General features: G+C 37.0%; 1 protein-coding gene across 2 annotated transcripts in view; it reads left to right on the top strand.

The window, feature by feature from the left end:
- The first annotated feature begins 1,920 nt into the window (after nucleotides 1-1,920).
- LOC148068639 (phospholipid-transporting ATPase IH-like) overlaps nucleotides 1,921-15,033 on the top strand; it is a 39,520-nt gene continuing 26,407 nt past the window's right edge. The window contains exons 1-3 of one of the 2 annotated variants that reach the window (XM_087804151.1): nucleotides 1,921-2,307; nucleotides 13,597-13,719; nucleotides 13,959-14,048. In XM_087804151.1, coding sequence (XP_087660277.1) covers nucleotides 2,269-2,307; nucleotides 13,597-13,719; nucleotides 13,959-14,048 — 252 coding nt within the window. In that variant the 5' untranslated portion in view covers nucleotides 1,921-2,268. The remainder of the gene's footprint in view (nucleotides 2,308-13,596; nucleotides 13,720-13,958; nucleotides 14,049-15,033) is intronic. The other variant, XM_087804152.1, reaches the window with a different exon arrangement.

Below are 15,033 nucleotides of genomic sequence, written 5' to 3'. Positions count from 1 at the left end.
CGTCTGAAATCTCAGTGAACAAGAGGTTACGAGATCAAAGTCAATTATGACATAATAATGGCTTCACTCCAGCCAGCTATAATTACGCCCCGCTTTGTTTATTCAATGAGTCCCTTGGAGGTGGAGACTTCCGGGATTGATGATGCACAGTGACAAACCTTGATGTTTGACCAATCACAGAGAAGTGAGTGTGTTTATTGTAAACAAGGTTTCATCTCTAGATAAATTAAGCATTTTTAGTGGGCGGGGCTTAAGTACATTTTCTAATGTAAATATTTTAATTGAAATACAGTTTTGTAAAAACAGACACTGATGATACAATAGAGGTCCAAGATCTATTTGAGACATACTTAAATCAACACTGTATTTGCCCTTAAAATAAATATTAGAGGAAGAAGCGAACCCAACCATATCTACTTACTAACATATCAATATAAATAAATGTTTTACACAACTAAGTAAATATATACATTACATATTTTCTCCTTGTAGGATTTCTGTTTTGACTGTTGCTTTATTAAAAGCGTTGTTTTTTCATTTGCATATGTTAATTATTCCCGGCAATTGTTCACGAAAACAGCTGTTTCTTATGAATTATTGATGAAGATCTTCTAAACACATTTTACTTGGTAAACTATTCATGCTCATTAACCATCAAAATATCAAGTAATTGTCGAAATATTCCCCTTTAGTTGTTTATTTGATAGTGATTTGTGTCCTCAGTACTTTTTTTTTATTTTATTGTAATAATAATATTTTCTGAACAGCGAAGGAGAGACTCAGGGGGAAGGGTGTTGCCTAAGGCATGTAAGAGGTTTAATATTGTGAATAATAAGTTGAGTGTATTAAGACATATTTCTTATTGTTAGAAACAATAACATAACATAAATAAACCTTCTTATAATTCAGAGAACTGTTTAGATTATTGTATTTTAAATTGTTACTGGCAAGTTCTCAATACTATATGTAATAGCTTTCTTTGTCAACATAGCATTTCTAGTCAGATTTAATATTCATTCGTCTGCACTTATGTGAACCTCCAGACTTGAACATATCAATATTCATGTTTGCTTTGTTTATTTGATAGTTATTTGTGTCCTCAGTACTTTATTTTATTTTATTGTAATATATTTTCTGAACAGCGAAGGAGAGACTCAGGGGGAAGGGTGTTTTCTAAGGCGTTTAAGAGGTTTAATATTGTGAATAAGTTGAGTGTATTAAGACACATTTCTTAGTGTTAGAACCAATAACATAACATAAATAAAGTCTCACACACCTTCTTATAATTCATAGAACTGTTTAGATTATTGTATTTTAATTTATTACTTGCAAGTTGTAAACAGGCTTTTCATTGATTTTCTGGAACTCCTGTGTTGTTCTCAGTATTATACTTGAACATATCAATATTCATGTTTGCTTTGTTTATTTGATAGTGATTTGTGTCCACAGTACTTTTTTTTTCTTTTTTATTGTAATATATTTTCTGAACAGCGAAGGAGAGACTCAGGGGGAAGGGTGTTGCCTAAGGCGTTTAACAGGTTTAATATTGTGAATAATAAGTTGAGTGTATTAAGACATATTTCTTATTGTTTGAAACAATAACATAACATAAATAAAGTCTCACATACCTTCTTATAATTCGGAGAACTGATTAGATTATTGTATTTTAAATTGTTACTTGCAAGTTCTAAACACTATATGCAATAGCTTTCTTTGTCAACATAGCATTTCTAGTGTCAGATTTGATACTCATTCGTCTGCACTTATGTGAACCTCCAGACTTGAACATATCAATATTCATGTTCGCTTTGCTTTATTTATACGATGAGGATGAGGGGGAGCCCAGTGCGCATGCGCCATCGGATGGGCGCTTCATCCAGGGCCACTGCTGCTCCAACTGAGCGGGACTCGAACCACTTCTCCAAGAACCGTGAGCCACTTCCGCCGGCGACTCGAATAACAGCCACACGAGCGCAGAGGTACCGTGACCCACGAGAGGGTTGTTTTTTTGGGGTGTAAAGGCTTGGAGTTTTCTCGCGGTTCTTCTCCGGCTAAAAATGTAGCAGCGTCGCGGGGTGTTGTGGTCGCGGGGCTCGCATGGCTCTTCACGAGGATGCCGTGAAACCCTCCTGCTGACACGGACGCCCACACCGCTGCTCCTCGCTACGATCACCGGAGACACGGCGGCGGGGAAGCGATGGACCCCGCGGGACACGTCCACGCCAGGTAGCGTCGAGGCAGAGCCCGTGTTGCAGCGCCGACGGAAGGATGGACTTCAGCCAGATCCGGAACATCATCCGCAGATATGTAAGAGACCCACACGTTCCTTCCAATGCTGCTCCAGGCTTCAGTGTTCTGGACTGCAGGTGATGGCAGAATAGAAATGAACTTGGCTGGCCTATTTTGAATGGCTTTAACCAAAACATACTTAAACGATCCCAGAGCTGCCAGGAGGTTCTGCAGGGGAAATAAACACCATCACTTGGTGCACTTCTGTACAAGTATAGGTGCAGATCACTCCAATCCTGCAGTGGCCAGTACCTGCTCTGTTTAAAAAAAAGATAATTCGTTTTGTTTTTATGTGTTTGATTTTGGCAGTTTCGCTTTGTTTATTTGACTGTTCTTACTAACTCACAATCTCTACTAACTGCTGCCGGTTAAAGTATTTCTTGTTGTTATTTAAAAATGTCTTCCTTGAAATTACTTATTTCTGTTTTTTTTTATTATGATGAACTCCTGCTTCATTTCCATTTTCTTCTTCTATTTCTCCAGATTAATATAGTACGCCAATAGTTCCACACTTATTAGGGGCCTAAAGCAGACCTGGGTAAAGTGCGGTCCTTTGACTGTATTTATGAAGTCAAAGATCATGTACTAACAATATTATATTATATTTATTTCCGTTGTTTATAACTTGCCTATAAATATGATGATAAGGTTGCTGTTTTTGTAATTTTTGTGAGTATATATCTAAGACTTGCTAGACGTAAGTAAAACATTGGGGGGAAAAAACTGCTTTTTTATCAGATGAAGCATTTTTTGAATATAAACAAATATATAATATTATTTAAAGAATATTTAGCTCTCTTTCATACTTCTCACTCCTTTATTTTTGATGACGGCCCCTCAGAATACACACTGTCCCGCTGTATGGAATTTGGCCCCTGAGGAAATGTAACTGCCCACCATGGGCAATAACTTAGTCAAACTCAATCACACAAGGGGCCAAAATCTTATAGTAAGTAAGTAAGTAAGTAATATTTATTTATATAGCGCTTTTCGAGACCAGGGTCACAAAGCGCTTAAACAATCAAAACAATACTCAAAAAAGTACATACTTTAAAGATCAAGATAATACTGAGAACAACACAGGAGTTCGAGGAATTCAAGGAAAAGCCTGAACAAATAGAAACGTCTTAAGATGTTTCTTAAAGGAGTCAGTAGACTCCATCAAGCGCAAAGAGAGAGGAAGATTGTTCCAAAGCTTAGGAGCAACAGCCTGAAAAGATTTCTCTCCTATATAGCAATCTTTGTTGCTGGCAGAAATAACTTTGATGTACCAAACTGTCTCTTTGAATCAAATTCCCATAAAATGATTTTCTTTAAACCCATTATGAATGTTTTAGGAGATTATGTATAATTGTTGACGACTATTGAAACCCTTTCTTTACTAACTTAGCTTAACTACTGGCATCTTTATGGGTCAAGATATCAAAGTGGGCCACATACAATTACTTGGGCTGGATTTGGCCTCTGGGCCATGAGTTTGACCCATGTGTGTTAATGGAAACCCTTTTCGTGGATATCCAAAATTCTGCTAGGTAACATCAAAAATTCCGAGTTTGAGTTGCTGTTAGCCAACACAATTCTAAGATGTTTCTTATTAATTTGATTGTTTGCTGTGTTTTTATAGTTATTTATAGTTTGCTCCTTGACATATGTTGCTGTTGCTTTTCTAGTTTAATTCAACATGCTGTTGTACAGCCAACATGATGGTGGAAAACTAAAGAGAAATATATATTTGTATTTTCTATGAAAAGGCCTCTGAATGAATGAATTATAGTTCATTGGGTTTTCCAAATCAGTGTTTTTATTTTCTAATATTTTGACGGAAAATGTCCAGTTTTCTGAGAAGCAAACCGAGTCATGTAACAGACAGTTCCGGTTGAGGGGAAATACTTGCCCTCTGACCCTGAACATTCTGAGGTAAAGACCTTCCTAGAGGTCTCGGCAGCAAAGAGCGGGCTTGTTGGTATAGAAGTGCATACTCAACATTGTGAGGGTTGTTGAGGTCATAACCTTAAATCACCATCTATACTTGTCCCTTACTAATGGTGGTCATATGTGATGCTTCTAATTCAATTGTAACCAGAAGACAATGAAGCAAATACGTGCACACTGATGTAAAACTCAAGATTGTGAACTGATTCTTGTTGATGCACAAAAGAATACTCTGGTTTGTTCATAATATCCTTAAGAGTGATATTTTCTTCAGCACATATGAAAGTCCAGATGTAATTTCCTAATGGCAAAATGACGGCATCAACATCATCGGTTGGCCTGACATAAACTGTCAGTGCAGTTTGATTATCTGCCAGATCTGATCCGAGCTGCAGGCGAGTGTCTAAATTAGGGGAAGTTGAAGTGTCTTCTAGTATCCAGGGAGGAGAGTGTGACAGACAAGAAGACCCTTAAGTCTGACCTCAGCAACTGGCTCAGGTGTGTTGGAGATAACTAGCTGTTTTGTCACACTGCTGTGTGCTTGTTAGCTAAAAGTTTTTTCCATCACCTTTGTCCAGAAAATCCTATTTTAAAACAATTTATTTTTGGTCGTTAAAGTGAAAGCTCTTTCCTTCCTGTGATCTGGCCTGAGAAGCTACAGAGTTTATGATTGTAGCTGAACGACGATTGATCGAGAGCTGCCTCTGCTGAGTACTGATCAATAACATGTCCGTGTTGCCAACAGAACAATTGGCAAAACACTACATTTAGAAAAGCAAACATACACATGTCCAACTGGACGCACTGAAGAGATTACGTGTAGCATTGCAGCCTCGGAGTGTCCTGGAAGACCTTTAGAAAGTTCTAGAATGAAATCAAGTTTATTCAACTAGTTGACATCATGGCATTGTTGAGAAAGCAACACTTTTTTTGCGAGCATTCACAACTGCAGAAAGAAAGTAGTCTGAGGCAGAGGTAGGGAATACCTCCAGTATTTTTTAAAAATAAAGAATTAACATTATAAAACCCTGTCATATTAAAAAGTTGGGAATGAAATGCATCGTGTTGTCAAAAAAGACGTGGAGGAAATCCACGTACCTGCAAGATACGACTAGGGAAAACAAGTTTTTAATAAAAGAATAAAAGAGGAACTGTATATATGTTAAGATGAGTTTTTAGGCTATTTAATAAATAAAGCTGAAGAAAGCAACCAAATAATTTGTGTGTTTTGGCAAAATAAGATATGCCTTTATTATTCCTTCATTTTGGGAAGCAGTTAACAAAACGATACCATAAATTAAACATAAGTATATAGTACATATAACTGATAATATGAAGTACAGAACTAAATAAAAAATAATTAAAAAACAATAAGGAATAAAAAAAAGGAGTACAATGACCTCTGACCTTGTCAACTGATGATAATAATGTCTATGGCTTGCTGCCTCGAAGTGTTAAGAACCATGACTTAGAACTTACTGAGGTGGTAAGTGGGTCTGGCTCTGTTACGAAAGGGTTCGCAGCAGGTCCTGAGCCGGTTGTAAAAAAGGTTTCTAGTAGCCCTTTAAGTCTCCCGGCTACTTGTGAAAAGGCAAAAACGGCAGGACTACTATTTGTCACACCAGCAATGGCGCTACAAATGTTAAAGAGCGGTCTATTCCTGTCTGTTGTTCCTCTTGGAGAGGAGCCCTGCCGGAGATCCTGGAGGTGACAAAAACACACTGGATTTGTGTCAAGCCAGGCTTCCGGAGACTTTCATCCGAGAAAACAGGCCTTGATCGGCGCTCTGGCTCGCCCCGGTTCTCTCTGATCTCACCTGCAAAAAGTTCAGATTTTCGGTGGAGTTGGAAGGAGATTACAAAGCTGGTTGGGAAAAGCCTGAGTGTGAGGGGAGACTAAAAGTAGTGCACCAGAATTAAAGACTTATGTAACAGTTGGATCATGAGATTAAAACAAGCGAGGGGGCACATGCCATAAAATGATGCTCTTATTGTCTAGATTTTGCTTTGTCATGTGTGGGCAGAAATGCCTAAAATACCAAGTGTTTTACATTATTTCAATGCTTTCTATTTATTTTTTCGCTGTGCCTTTCGTCCAGGCACTCTGGTTTCCTCCCACAACCCAGAAACATAATAAGGTTAGTTGTAGTAGTATACGTGTTAGTGGCTGTTCCCTGCCTCTTACCCTATATTGCTGGGATTAGGAATAAGTATCAGATCACTCAAGGTCACACCATCTAATAATGTTGTTTATACTTTCTGTAATCCATCAAAAATATGGTCTCTTTAATCTAATGAAGTTGTTTATGGTTTGCATTTCGTAAATGTAGGAGCTGGTACTTGTTGCTGGAAACGGTGTTGCCATGGCGATAAATGCCCTATAAGTAGCAACGGAGTAGATGCTGAGAAGGACTCCGTCTTCCAAAGATCAAGGTCCCGAGTTTCCTTTCATCACCGCAGTGACAAACTTCACTGTGTTATTTGATTTCCCCGTCCTGTGCTGTTTTGCCTCCAGTCTGATCTTTGCCTCCTTTTAAGATTGATTTCTTTAATGATGCAAGAGTGTGGATTAGTTGGTGCTTCTTTCACACCACAACGCTTCAAGTTCTTTTTAGGGGCTGGTGATGCAAAAAAAACAAAAACATTTCATATTAAAATCGGATCACAATTTTATCACGTTGTTTCTAAATAGTTTAACAGAGCCACTTCCTTTCCAAAGAATAACCCAAAATGACAAAATAAAGTTCAAAAGGACTAATTATTAAACATTATTAAACTGCACTTTATTTATTGTGGTAGTTACAATCAACATCAAAGGTCAATTTAAAATATGGTGGCTACTTTTAAAAATACAAGAAAGGAGGAAATAAAAATAAAAAAATGAGATGTGGTTTCTCTAGAAGTGCTATGCTGTAGAATACCAAAAAACTTAAACGACACCTAATGTGCTGATTTAAGTGTCTTTTAAATTGTTCTAGGACCTTTATCATACTCACCAGTATGTTTCTTTTTGCAAAAATCGTCCAAGCAACCACGCCCACTCTGCTCTGATTGGTCCCAAAAACATGAGTTGTATCAAGGACTGGCAAAAATTTCAAACTCACCCCTGTGTGTTTTGCACATTAAAAACGAATAATAAAAACAAGGTTTGCCGCTTAGTGTACACATAACAAAAACACCTAAAGGCAGAAGTAACTCTCAACATGTTTACATAAATATTTATTTTGTTACACGATTAACATGTAAGTACTTAACAGACCTAGGTCTTCTAGGGGAGGACTTTTCACCAGAGTGACTTCAGAATGTTTAATTTAAACCGTAATCACGTTTGGCCAGATTTCAGACGGGAGAAAATTGTATTAAGTAATAACTTCAAAAGGGAGCAACGTCATGATGAATGACCTACTGCATTTTGAAGAGGACGACTTCAACATTTACAAAATGTCAGAATAAGTCAGGAGAGTTGGGTTTTCACATTAGGTGCCCTTTAGAACAGCTTTGTTAAATTTCTAATCCAAACCATGTATTTTACCTGAATAAGGCAATGACAAAACATAACAGCCAATCTGTGGCAGCATCATCAAGCCTCAATACAGTGATTAACCTCTGGGTACCAACATTTGGCCCCGAAAGATGAAGCGTGTTTTGCTAGCACAAACTTTCGGTCAGTGCTACAAAAGAACCAAAGTTCGATAGCCAACCCTAGTCAGCTTTATTGTGTCTTTGTCAAAAAATTAGTTTGGGTTAATGCTTGCTGTTAGCTTTTGTTAATGTCAATATCCTCACGGTTTTTGGCTCTTGGAATGTTAAGGATTCTTTTGGTCAGGGGTGTTCCATCAATGTTTTTATGACGACCACATTCAATGACGTTAAAACAAGCAGTGTCCAAAGATTAACTGTTACATCATACCAAGATATATAGTATCCTATTTAGTTGAGTTGAAAATGTAATGCTTCTGTGTCAGGTGGTGCCAGACCTGTTTACATAAGGACGCCAAAATCATTAGGCTGTACAAGTTACCGGCCTAACAAACTTATATTTACCTTACAGGAATTAAAATAATATTTTTTTACAACTAAAACAATTATGTATTTTAGGTTCTCTGGTTTAAACTGTGGCCTCCCATAGCCCCTGACTTTTGGACATACTGTACCTACTTTAGGCTATTGAACAGGTTATTTGTGTTACTATCCACCATCTGTATGCAAAATCTTCAACTGACTATTTGGGGAAACGGCCAAAAGCAAGTTGTTTACATTTCCACAGGAAGTTTTCATCTAGAATGACTCGTACAATATAGTTTTACTTGACTTTCCATGTGACTTCCGAAGCACTTTCATAATAGACTCCTGTGCGTGCCTTTCTTTTAGCTCCACTGTTCTCCATGAGAGCCCTCTTGAGTTTCAGTACGTGATGTTTCGTTGTCCTCTGACCGGCTTACATGAGGAGTCTATTAAGTCAGAGTGAAATCTGATCCACCAGTTAATGAGGGATACACGGCATGAGGTGACACCGGAGGGAAACTCAAACAGCAGCGTTTAATCGGGTCAGTCGATGGTGTGTGTGCTACAACATCAAGACTTCTCTATAGGGACTCACTTTCACATGACTTTTTCATCATCCCTGCTCGACGGCGACAAAACTGAAATGAATGGTCAGGAGGCTTTCTATGTTATCGCGTCCCTCGCCCCATTGTTTGTGATTGATGGTGATGTAAGAGCAGCCTGCCACGACATTGTGTGAGGCTTGTTAATAAAGACAAAGCTTCCATGTCCAGAGAGCAACCAGCCAGCCACTTTGTGTGATGGAGCAGTAGAGTGGAGAGGAAACGCTGGTTTAGTAGAAAAAGGGGGTGAGGCCGGATTTGATACGGATCACTGAGGATTAATGATCAGATAACCACGATTAAATCTATAAGAGTATAAAAGTTGTGTCTTCTTTAATATACGTGTGTGCCTAAAATGTGTAAGATGAAAAAAATTTGGTTCAACATTTAAACCGATTTTTCTTTCAACAATATATTTCTTTGCAGGATGTAATAGATTGATGGTTGAAACCGGAGCAATGGTCAGTCGTGGTCACTTTCACCTTGAGCCTCTTTCTTAATGAAAATCTATAGTGTGTTTATGGTATTTCATCACACTGCAAGAGTTAGAATACAAGATCCCATCAATCAGACATTATTTATTCTCTATACACTTTTGATTAACCTTTCCAGCAGAATATTCTCCCAGTATAATTGCTTAAAAGAAAGTCTTTCATTTTACCTCATAGAAGATTTTTTTCTTTATAACTGCAAGCAACCCTTTTTATCAAGACCTCTCTCTACACTATGAAGGATTCATTTGTATGTATCAGTACACATGCATGCGAAATGGTCTGTTTTGTTTCACCATGTTTTTGTGGCAAACCAATTCGGACAAAACGTCAGAAAAAAACGATCTGGGAAATCATCAGAGTTCCATTTGTATGCATGTGTGTTGCATTCAAAAACATAATCGATATAGCTTATAATTAAATGTCTCTTCAAGTCAAGGAAATTGGAGTCTGTGTACATGTATTCAATTAATTGATGATGTTTTGTCTTCTACGATGTACAATTAGTTGAAACATGACACAATTATTTATCCTGTGAGAAACCGGGAGCTTCCAAAAGAACCACCGTTCTGCAGGACAAACTCCTTTGTTACGATCATTGACACAAACAAACCACTGTGGAAACAAACACACTTAAACACAGACTTAAACTGCCGTGCTGGCCAACAAAGAACGTTCCCTGAGACGTCTTAATGGTCATCTTGATTGTAATATTGATGGTATCTCGACGTAATGAATCGCTTTCCTCTTTATCTTTCATAAAATCGATACTTTGAGACTTAAAGAGACGCTACGTTCTCGTAAAGTTTATTTTGAATGTAACAACCATGCGCTAATGGATCGCTGACCAGACCCTCCTTCATTGTCAAGCTTATAGAGGCCACCCAGGCAGGGGTCTATATTCTGGCTGCCTAAATAAGGCCCAAATGTTCATAAACATTGCAGTAAAATGGCATGAAAACTCTTTTATATCCCTTGCTTTTTTCTCCCTTTTTTGAGCGAGTACTACGCCACCCACAGGTTTGGCATTTCTGGCCCTTCTGGTGGGTGGCCTCACTCATGCTAAATTTGGATGTCTAGTGGTGGGCCCCACTCGTATGAGACCTTTGCATTAGGTGAACTCACTCGTTTCTAGTCAGTTCGAAAACCTGCAACTATCTGCAACAGTGTCTATATTGTTGGTTCAAACCCAAAAACATTTTACTTCTTTCCCTTCGTTGAATGACAATAACCTCCCAATTGGTTCTTCCAGAATATTGAGCCAAATCAACACATCGACTTCATATAATTGTACAAATTGATTTACTGACAACCAGTCTGTTATAGCTTCCTAAATCAGAACGTTCTGAACCACCTCTTGCATACTTGATGGTTGGGAAGGAAGTCTTTTGGATTGGCGGGGAAAAATGGCAGATTATTTTGATCGATATATCCATGTTTTCTACAGTATTAGGTGACTAATATAGTTAATCTTTATGCTTTATTTAATTGGCTGAAACTCGGTCTGAAACATGATTTTTATTATGATAAAAAAGCACTGCAGGAAAAACTAATTGAGTTTATCAATATATTGTTTGCCTAATGGATTTATGCTTACAATAAGTGAAAGAAAGATACTTAAAATTGAAAACTCTCTCGTTAAACTGTAGGTTATTTTAATTTGAAGCATTAATGGTGAATCTTTATAAGTCTTTGTTAGATGATCTGTGTGTTTCCTCCGTCTACTGTCTCTTTGCTCTTTCCTTTATTAGCAGCTTGGTCGTGGCACGTTTAGCCCCCATGTATGTTTCTGGGTCACGCAGCCCCCTCCCTCATGTTTCGGAGGAATCTCAAGTCAGCTGACACTGTTTGCTCTCTGCTATTTTTATTCTTCTTCAAAGTGCTTGTTGATCTCAGAGGATAAGTTTAGATCTAACGTCTGTTTCACTGTAATTTCCATTACATTAGGAAACGGCTTAACTAGCGGATCTGCAGGTTCAGCCTTTTTTTTTTTTCTTTTGGTTCTTTCACGGTCTAATTCTGAGAGATTTCCTGACTCGTACTAGAGTTTTACAGCAGGCGGCTGCTCGGTACAAAGATATTAAAAGTTCAGGTCAGTAGTAATGATGAGGTACATGACTGCCAAAATGCTGAGGGCACTGAAAAAGGTGAGGGGCTGTGTCCCCTAAAGTGCTTGCTCCGGAACTTTTCTGTTAATGGTCGATACTTCTCATTAAAGCTGTGTCAGACCGACCGCTGTGCCAAAAAGTGGATCTCTCTTGGCACGAAAAGACAATAAATCCTGTTGATTCTCTTGCTTTTTTTTTTTGTTAAGGAAGGTCAGATGTGCTCGAATCTCCTGAAGCACATGGTAGTAGCAGGTTGACTCGCATGCAAGTTACGAGTCGCTTATCTTTCGAACACCTTCAAATGACCTGCTTTTCATTGGAAGATCTTTCAGCTTCTCTTATCATTTCCCACCTGTGAAAAGCTCAAGGATTTTGGCCAAATCCGGTCAGTTTACATGGCAAACGAATTCGGGTCGATGCAGACTCCTTTTCATGTTAATATTGTTACCTATTTAAGTTATAAAGCAACAACCAATAAACCAATAAAAATATATATAAATATAAAATATAATATAAAAACTATAAACCTATATGTTTTGTTTACGCCAGTTTTTACTTTGGCTCACTTTTGTTCTTGTAGCTTGTCTTTATGTTGTTTTTTTTGTGTAATATTGTGTTGCTTTATATATTTTTTGTGGCACGGCGGAGGCTACAAATAAACTTTGAGCTTTTTCTATTAGGGTTCACTTAAAGAATATATCCCTACAATTTTGATCATTATGGAAAGAAAGGAATTTGATGGGAACTGTCGTAGTATCTGATGAAAGTAGACAAACACTGGAAAAAATTCTAGCTTTTACTTCTATTAATAAAAAGTAAGGCGGATATCACATTAAATTTACCTATTAAATGAATTGTCTTTGTTTCTTTTAAGCCAGACCAATCATAACAATCAACCAATTCATCCTAAACATGCATGAACTTAACAAGGTGAAATGAAATGTCCATGTTTGCAGATTGTGATGCTGTGCTTTAAAAAAGTAGTGAAAAGTTAAATGAGTCCACAAACATGTGTGAGTCAGTGATGAATCCACCTACGCACATCAACAAACATCCACTCATCCTTCAGTCATTCCTCTCATCTGCACGCTCGCTTGTTAAAGGACTGACTCAAGTCATGTGACACACTGAAGTGAACCGCGGGAGGGCGATCCAAAATCCTCCACGAAGGATGATGATGATGTCATTTCAAACCTAGTTTTTGATCTTGAAATATCTAAATGTCAGGTTGAGAGTAACGTGAGTAATGGTTCCTAGAGCAATGATGTCAAATGCTAGCTGCTCTTGTATGTAGTGACATCTTGAAGGAGACATATTAAATCATGGTATTGTTATTGCATAAATAAAGATTTACAGGCTTATTTCTCTTATTAAACCTGGCCAAAAGAAGTGCCTTTGTGTTAGAGGCTACTGTTATATAAAATAAAAATGTGGTAAATAAAAAGAAATAAATAATAGTTTCAGAGAGTAATAATAAATACAACATCTACAGTTGGGTTTTGGCATCACCGTAATAACAATTATTTTTGAACAGTAGTGCAATATTGGAGGCAAAATTTTAATAAACTGTTGATAAAATGTTTTATTTAAATTGTGTATGCAGTCAATATTAATTAATACATTTCTGGAAAATTAGATTTGACTCACAAAATGTAAAATAATCTCAGGAAAAATAACATTATAGGTAGTTATTATAAATCATCATTTAATATTACGTTTGGGTATAATAAATGAAATGTGCATAATATACAGTATATATAGACTATGATGATTTCAACTAAATAACGAAAACAAATAAACAACGAAATAAATGAATAAAAAGGGAAATATAATTAATGTAAACTTGATTTAAAAGTAAGTTTACATGGATTTTATTGTTTGTGAGTGAACAAGATTGATTATTAATATTGTCAATGGATGCATTAAAGAAGAGAGAAAAGTTTAACTTAATATAAAAAAGAGATAACAAACAAATCACGATCAAAATAAATACTCTTGGAAAATGTGGATGATGATTAAATAAAACGTTGCTGTGATACTATGCGAGTGACTTTAAGAAAGACATGTTAGGAATTCTTCTCATTATTTCTTTCTACACATGTGGACAGGACAGGGGTGAGGTTAAGTAACACTGTATATAAAGTATACCTGCTTTCTATTTTTATCTCAGTGTGTGGGGGAGGACAACTGGGTGGACAGCCGGACGGTCTACATCGGGCATAAAGAACCCCCTCCGGGAGCCGAGGCCTACATCCCTCAGCGTTACCCTGACAACCGCATCGTCTCCTCAAAGGTACCAAGCTCCTGCTCATGAGTCTCTGCCATGATATTGTTTATTATCATCTGTGCGCTTTTGTTCTGGAGCCAGACGGCCATGAAATCTCTGTCAGGGACATTTTACAGCAGAACACATTTCATTGTTATTCAGCCGTGAGTCTCCGTTTGTCCTGACAGAAAAATTGTTCAAATGTTCTGATGTGGCTTTTGTCCTCCAACTTGTGTGTGTGAAACTGCGTTCCTTCTCCCTGGCAGTACACCTTCTGGAATTTCGTGCCCAAGAATCTGTTCGAGCAGTTCAGGAGAATCGCCAACTTCTACTTTCTGGTCATATTTCTGGTCCAGGTTGGAATTTCTTTGTTTCTTTTTTTGTGTTTGTTTCCTTAAGGCCTCCTTAAAGACTTGAAAATGTACAGATAAAAATTGAAATGGATCACACATTAAAACACATCTACATAAGCCAGTGCAGAAATACTTAATCAGCCTCTTTCACATCAAATATGTCACGTTACTGAATATTACATTTCACTTTTGTTTTGTATTGACAATGTCAAGAATCCTGTTTCCCCAGAACTAATCAATAAAAGTACTACTGAAGTAGGGTTTGTTAAATGGTGCCCAAAAAATAGTTTTTTGTCGGCGCTGCTGCACCTGTCACAGCATAGTATCATAACTAACACAAGTATCATATTCTAGATCTTTCTTTCTTCATTAGCATTAGTTAGTTGGTATTATCTTGGATAGGTGGGATCAAATTCAAACATTGTGAAGTTTGTCGAAAGAGCATTTTACCATTCTGTTAAATACTGCACATTGGTAGAAGAAGCAAAATAACATTGAATTACTTGTTCTCAATCTTCATTTATATTTGACATATAATATAAAATGACAAATCATGTTGGCGGACGAGTTTTGGAACAAAATTGGGGATTGTTCCTTCAAAATGTCTTTTTTATCTTCCTCAAGTTTAGCATGTACATGTTATAAAAGTGTGACTATTTCAGTTTTAAATTTAATATGCATCTAAAGCTTCAACAATCTTTTATTTAGTTGTTTAAATCTTAATTAAGCTAGCTTCCATTTTTCCATTTTTAAAGATGCATTATGTAGAGTAGAGCTGTAGCTATACACTTGTCTCATTCCAGATGATTTGTTTAGCTCATAATAGGATTCATTAAAATATATTATATTCTGTCGTCATTTTTGCAACGATTCTAAGGGTCACTGAATTTTTGTGACATCTTGTGATTGTTCCACTATCTTTTGGTTAAATAAAATAAAAATTAATCAAACTTTATTGAAATATAAACCATAAAATAACTATGATTCA

Source organism: Callionymus lyra, chromosome 12, assembly GCF_982586985.1.
Source record: "Callionymus lyra chromosome 12, fCalLyr1.hap1.1, whole genome shotgun sequence".
Lineage (NCBI taxonomy): Eukaryota > Metazoa > Chordata > Actinopteri > Syngnathiformes > Callionymidae > Callionymus > Callionymus lyra.
The sequence above is the reverse complement of the archived record's forward strand: the minus strand, read 5'-3'. Positions and strand labels throughout refer to the sequence as shown.